At 38.8% G+C, this 15,438-nt stretch overlaps 1 protein-coding gene and 1 long non-coding RNA gene across 2 annotated transcripts in view; one reads left to right on the top strand and one right to left on the bottom strand.

The window, feature by feature from the left end:
- Window positions 1–15,438, bottom strand: part of grin2db (glutamate receptor, ionotropic, N-methyl D-aspartate 2D, b) — a 92,422-nt gene that overhangs the window by 29,744 nt on the left and 47,240 nt on the right. Inside the window, exon 7 of the mRNA XM_077598128.1 lies at window positions 2,496–2,701. Within this exon, the coding sequence (XP_077454254.1) occupies window positions 2,496–2,701 (206 nt within the window). The remainder of the gene's footprint in view (window positions 1–2,495; window positions 2,702–15,438) is intronic.
- The window catches only part of LOC144072811 (uncharacterized), a 31,676-nt gene continuing 30,352 nt past the window's right edge, over window positions 14,115–15,438 (top strand). The window contains exon 1 of the long non-coding RNA XR_013299947.1: window positions 14,115–14,278. This is a non-coding gene — a long non-coding RNA (uncharacterized LOC144072811). The remainder of the gene's footprint in view (window positions 14,279–15,438) is intronic.

The raw sequence follows: 15,438 nt of genomic DNA, 5'->3' as shown, positions 1-15,438 counted from the left end.
AACCTGCACCCACTGTGGCCCTTTCTGGAATAGTTTGGGGACCACTGTTTTAGACGCAGCCAGGCATGGTATATATATATATTATTTATGGATGATTATCGAACTGTAATAGCGCTGTCTACGGAAGCAGCTCCTGACGCTATTTCCGGTGCGCAGTGACTGCTGGGATATATAGTCCTTTTGTCAATACACCCAGGTTGACGGCTGTGATAACTTTGCACTAATAGTATCAATATACTACAACGGCGAACACACTAATTTGGTGCTACATGCACCAAATGCACGCTACAGTCGCACGCTAAAAACACGTTTTTAAAAAGGCAACGGAAGCAAGACTGAGTTTGGTTGTACTTTATTTAGCCATTTTACAATGTACTCATGTCATCATCACCCACAAAACCACCAAAGTCCTCATTTTCTGTGTCCGAATTGAACAATTGTCCATCGAAAACGCTGAGTTTAATACGTTCATCCAGGCAGCCACAATCCATTCGCAAATAGTAGCTAGCATAACTATTCCAAGGATGTCTTCCATGGTTCGCAACTGTGTTGATGCCGATCGCCAGGCCACAACCCATTGGGTGTATTGACAAAAAAAACCTATATATCCCAGCAGTCACTGCGCAGTACTGTATCTACGGGAAAATAGTAGAGTCGGGGGCTGCTTGCCGTAGTTGTCCTATCGACTGATTTATTTTATTTTATCGTGATAACAATTTTAGTATAGGTCCATATATAAAGCTCACTGGATTATAAGGCGCCATGTCTATTTTGGAGAAAATTTAAGACTTTTTTGTCGTGAAAATACGGTATATCATGTGAGCCCGAACTGCCAAGTTTGATTGACTGAGGCGGGATAGGTGCTGTCATGTCTTCAGGAGCTGATGAACTCTAAAAACTTCTTTGTGGTCACGTGCAATTCCCAAAAGCTCCAAGTCATCCCTCTCATCCCCCTGGAGAAAAGCCCGATATTGATTTTGGTCAAGCGGTGAAGACACCACGGTTTGGGAAGGTGACTGATGTTGGAGGCCATCTTGATGGCGTGAAAAACTTCCCTTTATATCAGCCTGCAGCTAGAGATCCAATACTAATACGTACAACATGTTGCAGGAGGCTATTTGACTTCCATTTTGTTAGATATTCAAAGGAATTTACTTCAAAGGAAATCATTGAAATGGGCCAAAACACTGACTTTTGCAATAGTGTACTTGGATTATAGTTTAGGAAACATTTTAGGATGATGAATTAATCACGCAAGTATTATTATTCAAGACAAGACTTTTAGTTTTAGTCTTTGCAGCAGCTTTCTAACTCAATTTGGGGGGCACTGCACATAGTCTGGGCTGTGACCGGACGTTTCGACGAATGGACGTTTGGTTGCCGGACAGTTCGGCGAACAGACATTTTGTCGCCGGACATTTCGTCGCCAGACATTTCGTCGAACGGACAATTCGTCGCCGGATTCGCTCGCTCTCAAAATTATAATCAAGAGTGAGAGAGGGAGTTTACTGTTGAAAGCGATCAACCAGGTAATCTCTCGCTCTCAAAATTATAATCGTGAGAGAGAGTTTGTAATTGCATTGACAATGTCAGAGCATTAATATCTAAATATCTAATATCACAATGATTAATAAGTTGCGTATTATTAGCGTTGTGTGTACAGGTTTTTCAATACGTCCTGTTCTCGTGTGTGTATAGACAAACTTGCCTCGCCCATGCCCATCCCACATTTTATACTATTATTGTCCCAAATTAAACACATTATCAATAAGTTGCGTATTATTGGCGTTGTGTGTACATGACGAAATGTCTGTTTGACGAACTGTCCGGCGACCAAACGTCCGTTCGACGAAACGTCCGGAGACGAAGTGTCCGTTCACCAAGTGTCCGTCGACGAAATGTCCGGGTACCTGGGCCATCTGGGCATATTTGTGTATTCTACAAAAACAGGTTTTTAATGTTAGTAAATATATCACATTGTAGTCATATGTAATACCTTTTAAACCAGGCTAAGGAGGTTCATTCGTGACTGTCGGAGATTGCCGTACACTGATGCATGTACTTACAAACATCTCTACATACATAATATTCTGGTTACCAAAACATCTTAATGGGTAAATTTGTCTAAGGATACGAAAGAAATGACGAAAACTTACGAAACGGGGAGTTTCAAAATGTCAAACATCCCTCTAATCATAAATACGCTTTTAGCATTCTGTCATTAATTTTGAAATTGGCGTAGTAGCCAAAAGGGAGCGCAACCTTAAACCTCGCTGGCCTCCCATTGGCTATCTTCCCTCACCCCACTGGCCTCCAACCCCTAATTTAGTTCTGGCCAATTTTCTTGTTTGCGAGAGGCCTTTTTCCTGGCATAATGTACATTCAAAGTAAATGATTTTAAAGGCAGTGGATCCTCAGCAAATTTCGATTTTATGTGTTTGACTGATTTATAAAAGATGACATCATTTTTGGATCCCCATCAAAAGGCATCAAACCTTATGTTGAGGGGCCGTCTGCAGGGCACGGAGTCTCGAATGCAAGTTCCAGACGCGGGATCTGCCAGCTCCACAATGACAAACGGTCGTTCCTCCAGTGTGACAACACGCAAGTGCTGGGCATCGTCTGGAGGTTTGAGAAAAGGCCCGTAGCGGGACCAAGCTGGATAGCGCAGCCTTAGTGCGCCATTCTCCCACCAGCCTACCTGGGAAGACAGATGAGCACAATGAAACAGAGGCACAGTTGCAAGTATTTGCATCATATTTTGTATTGCTTGAAAAAGGCTTTAGCTTTACTCACAGCTAACCTGTACATTTCAAGTACAGTGGTACCTCGAGATACGAACTTAATTTGTTCCGGGACTGAGCTCGTATGTCGATATTTTCGTAACTCGAACGAACGTTTCCCATTGAAATGAACTAAAAACAAATTAATTCGTTCCAACCCTCTGAAAAAACATCAAAAACAGGATATTGGATTGGAAAAATGTTTTATTTTTTCTAATCGCCATCTATTAATAAAGTAACACATAACTAGTGGTTTAATATTACTAAAATGTGTTTAATACATGGGTGTCAGACTCGGGTCTGACGTCAACTCGATTTCATGTGAACCGGACCATTTTAGATATAATATTTAGTTTTTTTAATGAATGGATTAAAATAACTGAATTAAAAGCCATGAATATTCAGTTTTTTATAGATCTAAAACTATGTTTATTTTTGATTTTTATATATTTTTTTTAGATTTTACAAAATGATTTTTGAACTAAAAACACAGAAAAAAATGATTAAAAAATAACAATTATTGATTTAAAAAGGGGGAAAATCAGGAAATTTAATATACATCTATACTCTTCATTTTAATTTGATCCTAAAACAGAAAGTCGGCACTCATGATTTACTTTCCCGGGCCACACAAAATGATGCGGCGGGCCAGATTTGGCCCCCGGGCCGCCACTTAGACACATGTGGTTTAATCGAACTAAAATTAGACGGATTACGTGTAGGGTAGAGAGAGGGGCACAGGTGAATCGTAATATAAACAAATTTAAATGAACTTGGATTACGATGCAGACACACTCAAAAATAAGTTTAATCTAACTTTTTTCTAATTTTGTTTTACATTTTTATTCCTTCTCCTGACCGGGTTGGCTGTTTGCCCCGCCTCCACCCTCACTTTCACTTTCGATAGGCTGTTTGCTGTTGTATTCCCTTCAAAATAATCCGAAAATGATGCACACAAATGTCCTCACCATAGGATAACGCACGACCACTTGCCAACGAGAAGTAGTCTTGAATTAGCGGAAAAAAAACACAGAAAAAAAATGCAACGCTCCGCCCAGTGCTCGTTCGTAGATATCTGTTATACACGAAAGAGATACGGCAAAAAAGACAGTGCGCTACAATGATAAACAGCCTCTCATGTCTTCGCCACCTGGCTTTCTCGTATCTCGAAAATTTTCTCGTATCTAGAGATAATTATTTGCTCGAAATTTTACTCATATCTCGAAATGTTCGTATGTCGGGGTGCTCGTATGTCGAGGTACCATTGTAGTATATACGAGGCCGATATTGTAGTATAACACACAACCATCGTATGGATAGTAGTCTTTTATGGCACCCTTTAATATCCAATCTTAAGTAAAGTAATACTGCAAAGCACCATTGAATTAACCAATTTAAGACATCTCTATTAAAGAGCTGCTGCGACTTCATCTTAAAATGTGTCATTGGATTTTTTAGGAAATATTTACAGACTCTTTTTTGTAGTGAAAAGAAGGGCAAGAATAGCAACTTCAAAAGTCCCATTCATAGGCAGCGCACCAATCATTGTAGGAGATTGGTTCATTTCATCCTCCTTATGCTGCTAAAATGAACCTGTACAGAGCAGCTACATGGCCACAAAATGACCACTGAGATTAATGACCATCGCCCTGACAGTCTCAATAAAAAATGAACGTTATTATCTCCATAAAAGGTACTATTTACTGCAGGCACGCTTGTGCTGGTCGTTTCCATTATATTGTTACAGGTATTGGGGCCATTCGCCTTACGTGCAAACACAGTGCTCTAAATTATAATTGCTATGCTGGACGGGAGCAATTACCTGGCAAATTCACGCACATGCACCGACGACACGGACTGACGGCACCAGACTCATAATGCAGATTTGTTGCGCTCGTCATTCATTCGTACATTGCGATGCATAATGACTTTGGAGTAATGGCTCAGAGTAAAATGCATTGCAAATACAGTGGTACCTCGACATACGAGCATTTCGAGATACGGGTAAAATTTCTAGCAAATAATTATCTCTAGATACGAGAAAAAAATCGAGATACGAGAAAGCCAGGTGGCCAAGACATGAGAGGCTGTTTATCATTGTAGTGCACGGTCTTTTGGGCCGCATCTCTTTTGTGTATAACAGATATCTACGAGCACTTGGCGGAGTGTTGCATTTTTTTCAGTGTTTTTTTTTTCGTCACTCAGTGCGAATGGCATTGCGATTGCTAGTACGAGTATATATTACTTCTCGTTGGCAAGTGGTCGTGCGTTATCCTATTGTGAGGACATTTGTATGCATCATTTTCGGAATATTTTGAAGGGAATACAAAAGCAAACAGCACATCGATAGAGAAAGTCAGGGTGGAGGCGGGGCAAATACAGCCAACCTGGCCGGTATCACACCTAATACAATAGAAAATTAGAATTAAGTTTAGAGTAAGGTTAGATAAAACTTACTTTTGAGTGTGTCTGCATTGTAATCCAAGTTCATTTAAATTTGTTTATGTTATGAAACGAGCGTGTTGGCATGCAAAAAGCTACGCCCCCCTCTCTCTGTCTACCCCCCCCTTCGAAATCCGTATAATTTTAGTACTATTAAACACATTTTAGTAATATTAAAACACTAGTGATGTGTTACTTTGTTAATAGATTGCGAATTAGAAGAAATAAAACATTTTTTCCTATCCAATATCCTGTTTTTGGTGTTTTTTCAGAGGGTTGGAACGAATTAATTAGTTTTTAGTTAATTTCTATAGGAAACGTTCGTTCGGGTTACAAGAATATCGACATACAAGTGCAAAATGAAATTATTTTTCTTGTATGAAATGCTGTAATGCACATGATAAATATGTTCTGTCACTTTAACAAAACAGTAATTTAAATTTGTTTGTTCTGTTACGAGTGTGTTGCCGTAACATTGAGGTACCACTGTAAACGAGAAGCACAAAAAAACGGCCTTTCAGGCAAATGCGAGTAAACAACCTCTCTTTATGTCCTTTTTTAAAATATTTTTTAACGAGATCCAGCATCAGAGCTGAGAAAATGGTGAAAATTGGAAGAAACCTGTAACCCTGAGCCCATGCTTCATTAGAAATGTATCAGTTGCAATTAAAATCTAACACTTCAATCACAGTCTTGGCAAAAAGGACCTACAGGGGACAACATGCATTCAGCCTATATGAGCCATTAGCGAGCACACGCCATGCTGTGCTCTGACTCATGTGCCGCTCTGTTCTTGGTCACAATGGCACTTTCAAATCAGCGTTACATCATGCACATCAAATTAGAAATCAGGCTTCAGGAATTTGGTTCACTTGGTTTTTACAACTGGAAGTATTCGCCACTGACTGAATTGAGATAGAAGCCGGGTATATTTTGACTGGGAGGGCTACAAATGATAATTCTTTGATCCCTCTCCAATATTCGCTCCAACTAAGAACATATTGACCGACATCAAAATATTTTTTTATCAAAATTGAGACGGAGTTTGTATTCCTTATTGTAAGTCGTCGTTTTAAAATGTGTTTTGTGCATTAACAGTCTATAATTTAATTTAAGATAATTTAAATCAGTCATTTAACCTTACTGCACCTTAAATTTTTAATTATAACTACTATAGGTAATTGTTCAAAAACAAACCATTCTCAAAGATGAACTTATTGTTTAATATCCTTTCATTTGTTGCCAACCCTCCCAGTCCAAATGGATTGGACAACTAGTACAGTGGTACCTCGACATACGATCTTAATCCCTTCCGGGACTGAGATCATATATCGAGCTTTTCGTAACTTGAGCGGACGTTTCCCATTGAAATGAATTGAAAACAAATTAATTCGCTACAACCCTCTGAAAAAACACCAAAAACAAGATATTGGATTGGAATGTTTTTTATTTCTTCTAATTCGCCATCTATTAACAAAGTAACACATAAATAGTGGTTTAATAGTAATAAAATGTGTTTAATATAACTAAAATTGGGCGGATTTCGCCGACGGGATCGGGGTGCACAGAGGGGGCGGGTTGGGGTTTTGGGGGGACTTTCCACCACAACGCACTCGTAACGGAACAAAAATAAATAAATTAACTTGGATTAATATATACAGAGACACTCAAACATACATTTATGTAACTTTACACAAAACTGAATTCTAATTTTGTTTTAATTTTTTTTACCTTCGTTCTGGGCGGGTTAGCTGTTTGCCACGCCTCCACCCTCACGTTCGCTATCGACGGGCTGTTTGCTGTTGTATTCCCTTCAAAATATTCCGAAAATGATGCACACAAATGTCCTCACAATAGGATAACACACGACCACTTGCCAACGAGAAGTAGTATTGAATGAGCGATCGCGGGAGCTAACAGGCTAAGGAAGGAATAACAGCCTACCCACGTATTGATTGTGGGTAATGAAGTTTTATTGTGAGAAAGGGTGCCATTGCCTATCGGTGTTGTGTGCACGAGTATACTTCATTACCCAGAAAGCCCTCTTTTTGCCCGTGCATGCGCGTTGTGCGTTTCCTGGTCGATGTGTAGGAGAAACTCGTCTGAATATATCGTTCAGTGCTCGTAGATATCAGTTATACACGAAAGAGATGCAGCAAAAAAACAGTGTGCTACAATGATAAACAGCCTCATGTCATGGCCACCTGGCTTTCTCGCATCTTGAAATTTTGATCGTATCTAGGGCGAATTATTCGCTCTAAATTTTCCTTGTAACTCGAGCATGTCGTAGGTAGAGCTAATCGTAGGTCAAGGTACCACTGTAGTGACAAACTCATTTAATGATGGGAAATCTATCATCACTAAAATAATTAAATACAAATGTGCTGGAATATACTGCATCTCAATTCCTTGTGTAAATGCATGACTTGTAGAAACTGTACCACATGATGTATTTGCAATGCTATGTTCCAAAATTAAATAAGGTTGAATTTTAGGCCTGTCACAATAATAGTATTTGTACGACAATATTTTTTTCGCTACAAACTATGGTGATAAACAATATACAATATTTTTTTACGTCCAGGTACAGTATACACAGGCTCTCATTTGCATCAGCAGGAATAACTGTGAGTAATGCAACATGTTCAGTTCTGCTGGGAGAGCAAATCTTTTTTTAAAAGTCTATTGTGTGATGCAAGTGCAATGCTAAATGGCTCTTGAATAACTCTCACCTTAAACCTGACTTTATTGGAGTGTTGGGTACAACTGATTGCCAGATGTAATCAATTCAAGAACCTGCTCTTTCAAAACCAATGTAAATGTGTCCAGTTTTGTTCAACCATAGAAATGAGTGTGGCTGAGAAAAATCTTCATCCTTGTCAATTTGCCTCGGTTTGACGGACGCATTTTTATGCCCTTCGGGTGCCGGTCTGCTCTAAATGCATATTCACCGCAGACCTAGCTTTAAGATTCATGGATGCTTTGAGACTGCGTTGTTTAGTTAGCGCGACACTGCTTTGAAAATGTGTCTCTCTGAAACCTGCATTCCTGTTTGCCTTTCTACCGTCACGCGCATTTGTGCGTGGAATTTTAAATCTGCAAAAAGCAGGCGTTTCGCAGCATCATTTGAAACTTATGCTTGTTCACCTGATGATGAAAATCACCTTAAAACATTTTGACAAGTGGGACTAAGGAGACGTTCCCTAAAAAACATGGGCTGTGCTTACAAACCTTAGGCTGAGCGACATATACGCCAGAATACATGAATATAGTGAGGATGGCGTTTAAAGTGGCTGCTTAAGCAGGTTGAGAAAAGCTTGGCAGCTTTGCGCAGATTGTAAGTCAAACATTGGAGACGAGACGAAGAGGAGGCTACCACACTGACAGCTTGCCGCTTCCACCACAGCTGTGCAACAGGCATTAAATCAGAGCACAGCGAGCACGGATAAACAGTATACTGTATGCAATCTCAACTGCTATATTACAGAGTAAATAAAGGCAAAAAAAGTACAGTCATTTACTGTAAGTGTTTCTTCTGTTTTGATGAACCTAGTGGCTTATGATATAAAGCACATGTGTCAAAGTGGCGGCCCGGGGGCCAAATCTGGCCCGCCGCATCATTTTGTGTGGCCCGGGAAAGTAAATCATAAGTGCCGACTTTCTGTTTTAGGATCAAATTAAAATGAAAAGTATAGATGTATATTAAATTAGCTGATTTTGCCCCTTTTAAATCAATAATTGTATTTTTTTCATCAATTTCTTCTGTGTTTTTAGTTTAAAAATCATTTTGTAAAATCTAAAAATATATTTTAAAAAGCTAAAATAAACATTGTTTTAGATCTATAAAAAACTGCATATTCAGGGCTTTTAATCCAGTTCTTTTAATCCATTTATTTAAACAAATCTAAATATTATATCTAAAATGGTCCGGATATGAAACCGAGTTGACGTTGATGCGGCCCACGAACCAACCCTTGATATAAAGTGTCCAGTCCACAAAGGCAATCACACTAGTGGACAATATAATTGTTAAGAATATCTATAACATGAGCTAACAGTACTTGGGTTTCACATTAAAGACTTCCTGAAGCTGTGGATACAACAGAAATACTACAAAACAAAGAACATTGGAAATAAAGTCATTCATTTATGGGGTGTTAGACTCAGGTTGGTTCGCGGGCCGCTTTAACGTCAACTAGATTTCACGTGGGCCGGACCATTTTAGATATAATATTTAGATTTTTTTTTATAAATGGATTAAAAGAACTGGATTAAAAGCCCTTAATATTCAGTCTTTAATAGATCTAAAACAATGTTTTTTTTAGCTTTTTTATATTTTTAGATTAAAAAAAAATGATTTTTGAACTAAAAACACAGAAAAAAATGATCAAAAAATGACAATTATTGATTTAAAAGGGGGAAAATCTGGAAATTTAATATACATCTATACTCTTCATTTTAATTTGATCCTAAAACAGAAAGTCGGCACTCATGATTGACTTTCCCGGGCCACACACAATAATGCGGCGGGCCAGATTTGGCCCCCGGGCCGCCACTTTGACACATGTGCGCTAAATGGTCATTAAGGTTGTGCAAAAATCACAGAGGATCTGTTCGCTTTCCCCTTAGCTAAACGGAGCCTCTTTGACGCTAGACAACATTCACCGAGCCCGGACGCTCCTGAGCTTTAGGTAATGGTGCAGTCATTGTAAAGCCAACATTAAATATTCAAGGAGTAGTCTGGATGTGCGTAGTAGGCAGATACAGGGGTCTTATCCTCTTTTTGTGTGTTTGTGTGAAGCAGGATTCAGGCAAGGAGGTAATATGCATACAAATTGCGCTCTCATTTGTGTGCACGTACATATGGGTGTCTATGTCAAGGCTCTGTGTGTGTGCGTTTGGGTGGGCGGGTATGGTACCCTTGGTTTGAGTCCAAGGACCAGCGCAGGAGCGTCTAATTGAAAGGGATTTCAGGAATATAGCAGGTGTCAGCAGGTGACTGCATGCAGTGACTGGACTCTGGTGGGCTTTTAAGACCAGTGGGGGGCTGAGAACCGCCAATGTGTTTATTTGAGCTCATGCTCATATACTCTACTGCAAGGGTGTCGGACTCGGGTTGGTTCGCGGGCAGCTTTAACGACAACTTGATTTCACCTGGGCCGGACCATTTTAGATATAATATTTAGATATTTTCTTTATAAATGGATTAAAGGAACTGGATTAAAAGCCCTAAATATTCATTTTCTTTATAGATCTAAAACAATGTTTATTTTAGCTCGTTTTTTATATATTTTTAGATTTCACAAAATGATTTTTGAACTAAAAACACAGAAAAAAATGATTACAAAATTACAATTATTGATTTAAAAAGGGGGAAAATCAGGAAATTGTATATACACCCATACTCTTATTTTTTAATTTGATCCTAAAACAGAAAGTCTGTACTCATGATTTACTTTCTCGGGCCACACAAAATGATGCGGTGGGCCAGATTTGGCCCCCGGGCCGCCACTTTGACACCTGTGCAGTCTCCAGCTCCTTGCGAGAGTTGTTGATGAAATAAAAATTAAAAATTATATTTCTCCGACCAATGGAAAAACTAAATTCAGCCTTGATACCAGCAGAAAAACACGACAAGGCTTTCGTGGAAAAAAAACAACGTAATTTATGGAGAACTGGCACAATGAGCCACATGGACAGACTTTGTATAGAAAAAAAAGCAAGGAATGCAAAGAACGAAGGCAACAATGAGAACAATCAGCATCTATTGATCACAGCAGCTTTCTTTCATTTCTTTCAAAATGAACCTTGAAAAAAAAGAACGGCGGGAGTACATATTTATGTCTACAGCAGCACATTTGTTTCTTATCGATTAAAGAAAATGTGCATTTTGCACGAGAATACAACTCTTGCATACCCGGTCGCCACATTGCGAGGCATAATGATGACCGTAATCATTCTCACGCTCCAAACAGGATGCACGCGACAACATTTGGACCATAAATGATTTGTCAACACATGAAGACAGCCATTTAATGATTTTACTGAAGGTAATGCTACTCATGTTTCAGACTAGCGCACCAGCAATGCATTTCTTCAAATTCACACAAAACATGACAGCCACGCTCAAAAGGTGGTCAAATAATAGACTCAAGAGTGTTTGAACAAACTAATAGCAGGGCTTATTATGTGTTTTGCTTTTACGGCTGTTAAGAAGATTAAAATGTGTCTTAATAATTTCTCACGCCGTTAAAGTTTTTAATGGTGTCAATTTGACCTTGTGACGGACTAAATCAATTTCCTAATTAAATTTGTTCAAATGGAGGTCGAGCAGCGGTCTCTTCAGATTGTGTTGGGCTGTTTTTGGTGTTATTGTGCAAAATTATCAAAATGTACGTGGAGAAGGCGATTGTCAAAAATCCTGAAAGTACCGTATTTTCACGACTATAAGGCGCACATAAAAGTCTTAAATTTTCTCCAAAATAGACAGGGAGCCTTATAATCCAGTGCGCCTTATATATGGACCAATACTAAAATTGTTATCACGATAAAATAAAATATATCAGTCGATAGGGTACACCATCCTCTACAGCTCTCACAACTACGGCAAGCAGCCCCCACCTCTACCATTTTCCCCTTTGAAAAAGTACTGCGCAGTGACTGCTGGGATATATAGTTCTTTTGTCAATACATCCAATGGATTGTGGCCTGGACATCAACATCAACACAGCTTTACAAAACATGGAAGGCAGCGTTGGAATAGTTACACTAGCTACTAGCTAGCTACTATTTGCGAATGGATTGTGGCCGCCTGGACAAATGTATAAAACACTTGTTTTCGATGACTCATTTGGACAATTGTTTGATTCGGACACAGAAAATGAGGACTTTGATGGATTTGTGGGTGATGATGACGTGAGTACATTGTAAAATGGCTAAATAAAGTACAACCGAACCCAGTTTTGCTTCCGTTGCCGTTTTAAAAACGTGTTTTTAGCGCGTGTCCGTATGTTTAAGCTGGTGTATGTTTTGCCATGCCTGGCTGCGTCTATAAAACGGTGCGCCCTTTGTGTGTGTAAAAAACAGAAATAGCACTCGTTACTGACACCGCGGCATAAAATACGATGCGCTGTATAATCGTGAAAATACGGTATTTCTCTATCGCCTCTGGCACTTTCAGGTACCTTTCCATCCCTCATTGTCAGTTTTCAGTTTCTACATGCCAATTCCGCATTCACAGATTTGTTCATCCAGCATATAAGGAAATAAACACACAAGAACATCAGCACAAATTCTCCTCTGACTACTTTTTTTGCCCTGGCGGGTAATCATTGAGGACAACATCACAACAACAACGCACAGATGCCAAAGTTCAACACAAATTAAGTTGTTCTCTGTTTTCCTGACAGTAGCAGTCCAGAATCAGAAGAAGAATCAAACAATAAACTAGTGCCTAGTGGTGGTATATAGCCATATATTTCACAACTGTCAACCATGTAGCGCTGTAAAGGCCAGAAAGACTTACTGGACTACATAATGTACATTTTTCCATTCTATGCAGTGGTGTGCCATCAGGGCCTTCAAGGCCTTCTCTGCTGGCCTAAGAAATATCTGAATCAAAGACTGATGTTAATTATATTTTGTCCATGAATACTTCTTAAATAATTCCAAATTGTCTGTTAGCTTCCTTTCATTGTTTTCCCCCTGGTTGCACTGCTTCCAGATGTGTGTTTTCATATTGAAGCATTTAACCAATCACATTTCAGCCATTATTTGTTGCCAGGGTCAGAAATATGCCTCAAGGCCTTCACAAATCAGTTCTGCAGGCTCTGCTGCATTAAACAAGGATAAGACTGTTGCTTTAACCAATCAGATTTCGAGTTGGCAACACCACAATGCCTTCTCGCAGGCATAGGGATACGTCATCGCTTTCACCAACTATGATTGGCTAGTGATAGAGTGGACTAGCCAGAGCTACCAAACTGCACAAACAAATATATTGTTGTGTTGATTTAAATCCATTTTCAAGAACAAAAAAGCTGGACATCATTAAGAAAGGTTGGTCAACTCCAAAGCAAGCAAGCCTGTCACAACCGGGAACAAACATTTTCAGCACTAAATCGAATAAAAACGTATGCCAGAAATACAACAGGACAGGCTCGACTTTCAGCATTAGCTTCGATGGCGATAGAAAAGAAGAAAGAAAGGAGGATAGATAGTGTACAGTTAAAAAAGATTTTTGGTGAGTAAAATATGGCTATATTCCTAAATAATATTTCAATTGTATGAGGTTATTATTGATTATTTTTTATGTGTCGCAGCTGTAGCTGCAGTAGCGGTTTTATAGCCATAAAAGTTTTTGCTGAAGGCGTCACTAGGAAATGCACGGACCGCCACTGATTCTATGTGCCCTGTGCCCTACAACAATATTTTCAAAATAAAATAACGGATAAGGAAATGCATTTACTTTTGTAAACTGAAAAATTCGTACCTAGGGGCATTCGTAAGTAGAGGTTACCGGAATTCCTGCCTTCTCCGTGGCATATAGCCCATTAAACAGCAAAAGACATGTTTCATCGTATCTGATTGCGATATACACTACAACAGAACAATTAAAACCATCCAAACATTATACACATTTAAAAATCAAATATCTACAGTACAACTAACCTTTATGTTCACTACCGAGCTGATCCTAAGCAACAAAGCACAATGGGAATTCAAACTTCCCCTAATGAATGTCAGTAAAATGTGTACCTTTTCTCCCATTTACTACCAGACCAGTTCTGAAAAAAACATCTGTTGACCTACGATATTTCCAGGTTTGATCGGTCTTAAATGTGTCTTCTTGTGTAGATCGTTGCCATTTTATTTGGACCCAGAGGACGATGTACGTCGATTGACACGCCCAAAAAAATACACGGCTGCCCTAATTGACCAGCAGTAGAGAGCCAGTGCGTGTCATGGTGAAAAAAAATGAGGAAGAATGCATCACCATTCAGCAAATTACCGAAATATTACTCATTTTTGCAGAGGCTGCATAATATATAATGGTAAGTTTTGGAATTATTGCCATCGACACATGCAATTCAATGATACCTTGCCTAAATGGTTATGAAATCGCCATCATCGTGCGGGCGTTTGCATTTCGAATTAATGTTTGCATCACGGTAAAACGACATTCATTTATCCATTTTCGGAATCGCTTTATCCTCATTCAGGTCGCGGGGGGTGCTGGAGCCTATCCCAGCTGAATCGGTAGCACATAGTTTGTTTGGTTTATATATCTAATGTGTGATTGCCTTCGTTTTGAGGGTAGTTTATGAGTAAGATTCAATTGGGGGTTAACTATGAAACAAACCGCTGTTTGTATTGTGGAAGTTTGATTCAAAGCAACAGCATGTGCTGTGTTGCAATTCTGCACGTGTATGTGAAATAAACAATTCGGCCAAATGATGGCGCTTATCTCGAAAAACCATTTGACGACGTTACTTATATCTCATGGCACCACTGTTATATATTTTCCAGAGACGTTTAAACATGAATGGCCCTTTTATGGCTATCCATGATCGGTCACAAACAAATCTTATGTACTCAACTGCATAAACTCACTAGACCAAGGGTGTCAGACTCGGGTTGGTTCGCAGGCCGCGTTAAGGTCAACTCGATTTCATGTGGGCCGGACCATTTTAGATATAATATTTAGATTTTTTTTAAATATAAATTGATTAAAATAACTGGATTAAAATCCCTGAATATTCAGTTTTTTATAGATCTAAAACAATGTTTATTTTAGCTTTTTTAAATATATCTTTAGATTTTACAAAATGATTTTAGAACTAAAAACACAGAAAAAATGGATTAAAAAATACAATTTTTGATTTAAAAGGGGGAAAATCAGGAAATTTTATAATAATAATAATAATAATAATCGGACATAGGCCATGTCGTCATTACCACAACACAAAAGCCTACTTGTCATCATTATATACATCTATACTCTTCATTTTAATTTGATTCTAAAACAGAAAGTCGGCACTCATGATTTACACAAAATGATGCGGCGGCCCACTTTGACACATGCACTAGACTATGGCCGTTATATTAAACACATTTTATTACTATTAAACCACTAGTTGTGTTACTTTGTTAATAGATGGCAAATTAGAAGAAATAAAACATTTTTTTCCAATCCAATATCATGTTTTTAGTG

The sequence above is a fragment of the Stigmatopora argus genome, chromosome 4 (genome assembly GCF_051989625.1).
Source record: "Stigmatopora argus isolate UIUO_Sarg chromosome 4, RoL_Sarg_1.0, whole genome shotgun sequence".
NCBI classification, from domain to species: Eukaryota; Metazoa; Chordata; class Actinopteri; order Syngnathiformes; family Syngnathidae; genus Stigmatopora; species Stigmatopora argus.
This window is presented reverse-complemented; position numbering and strand designations above follow the sequence as displayed.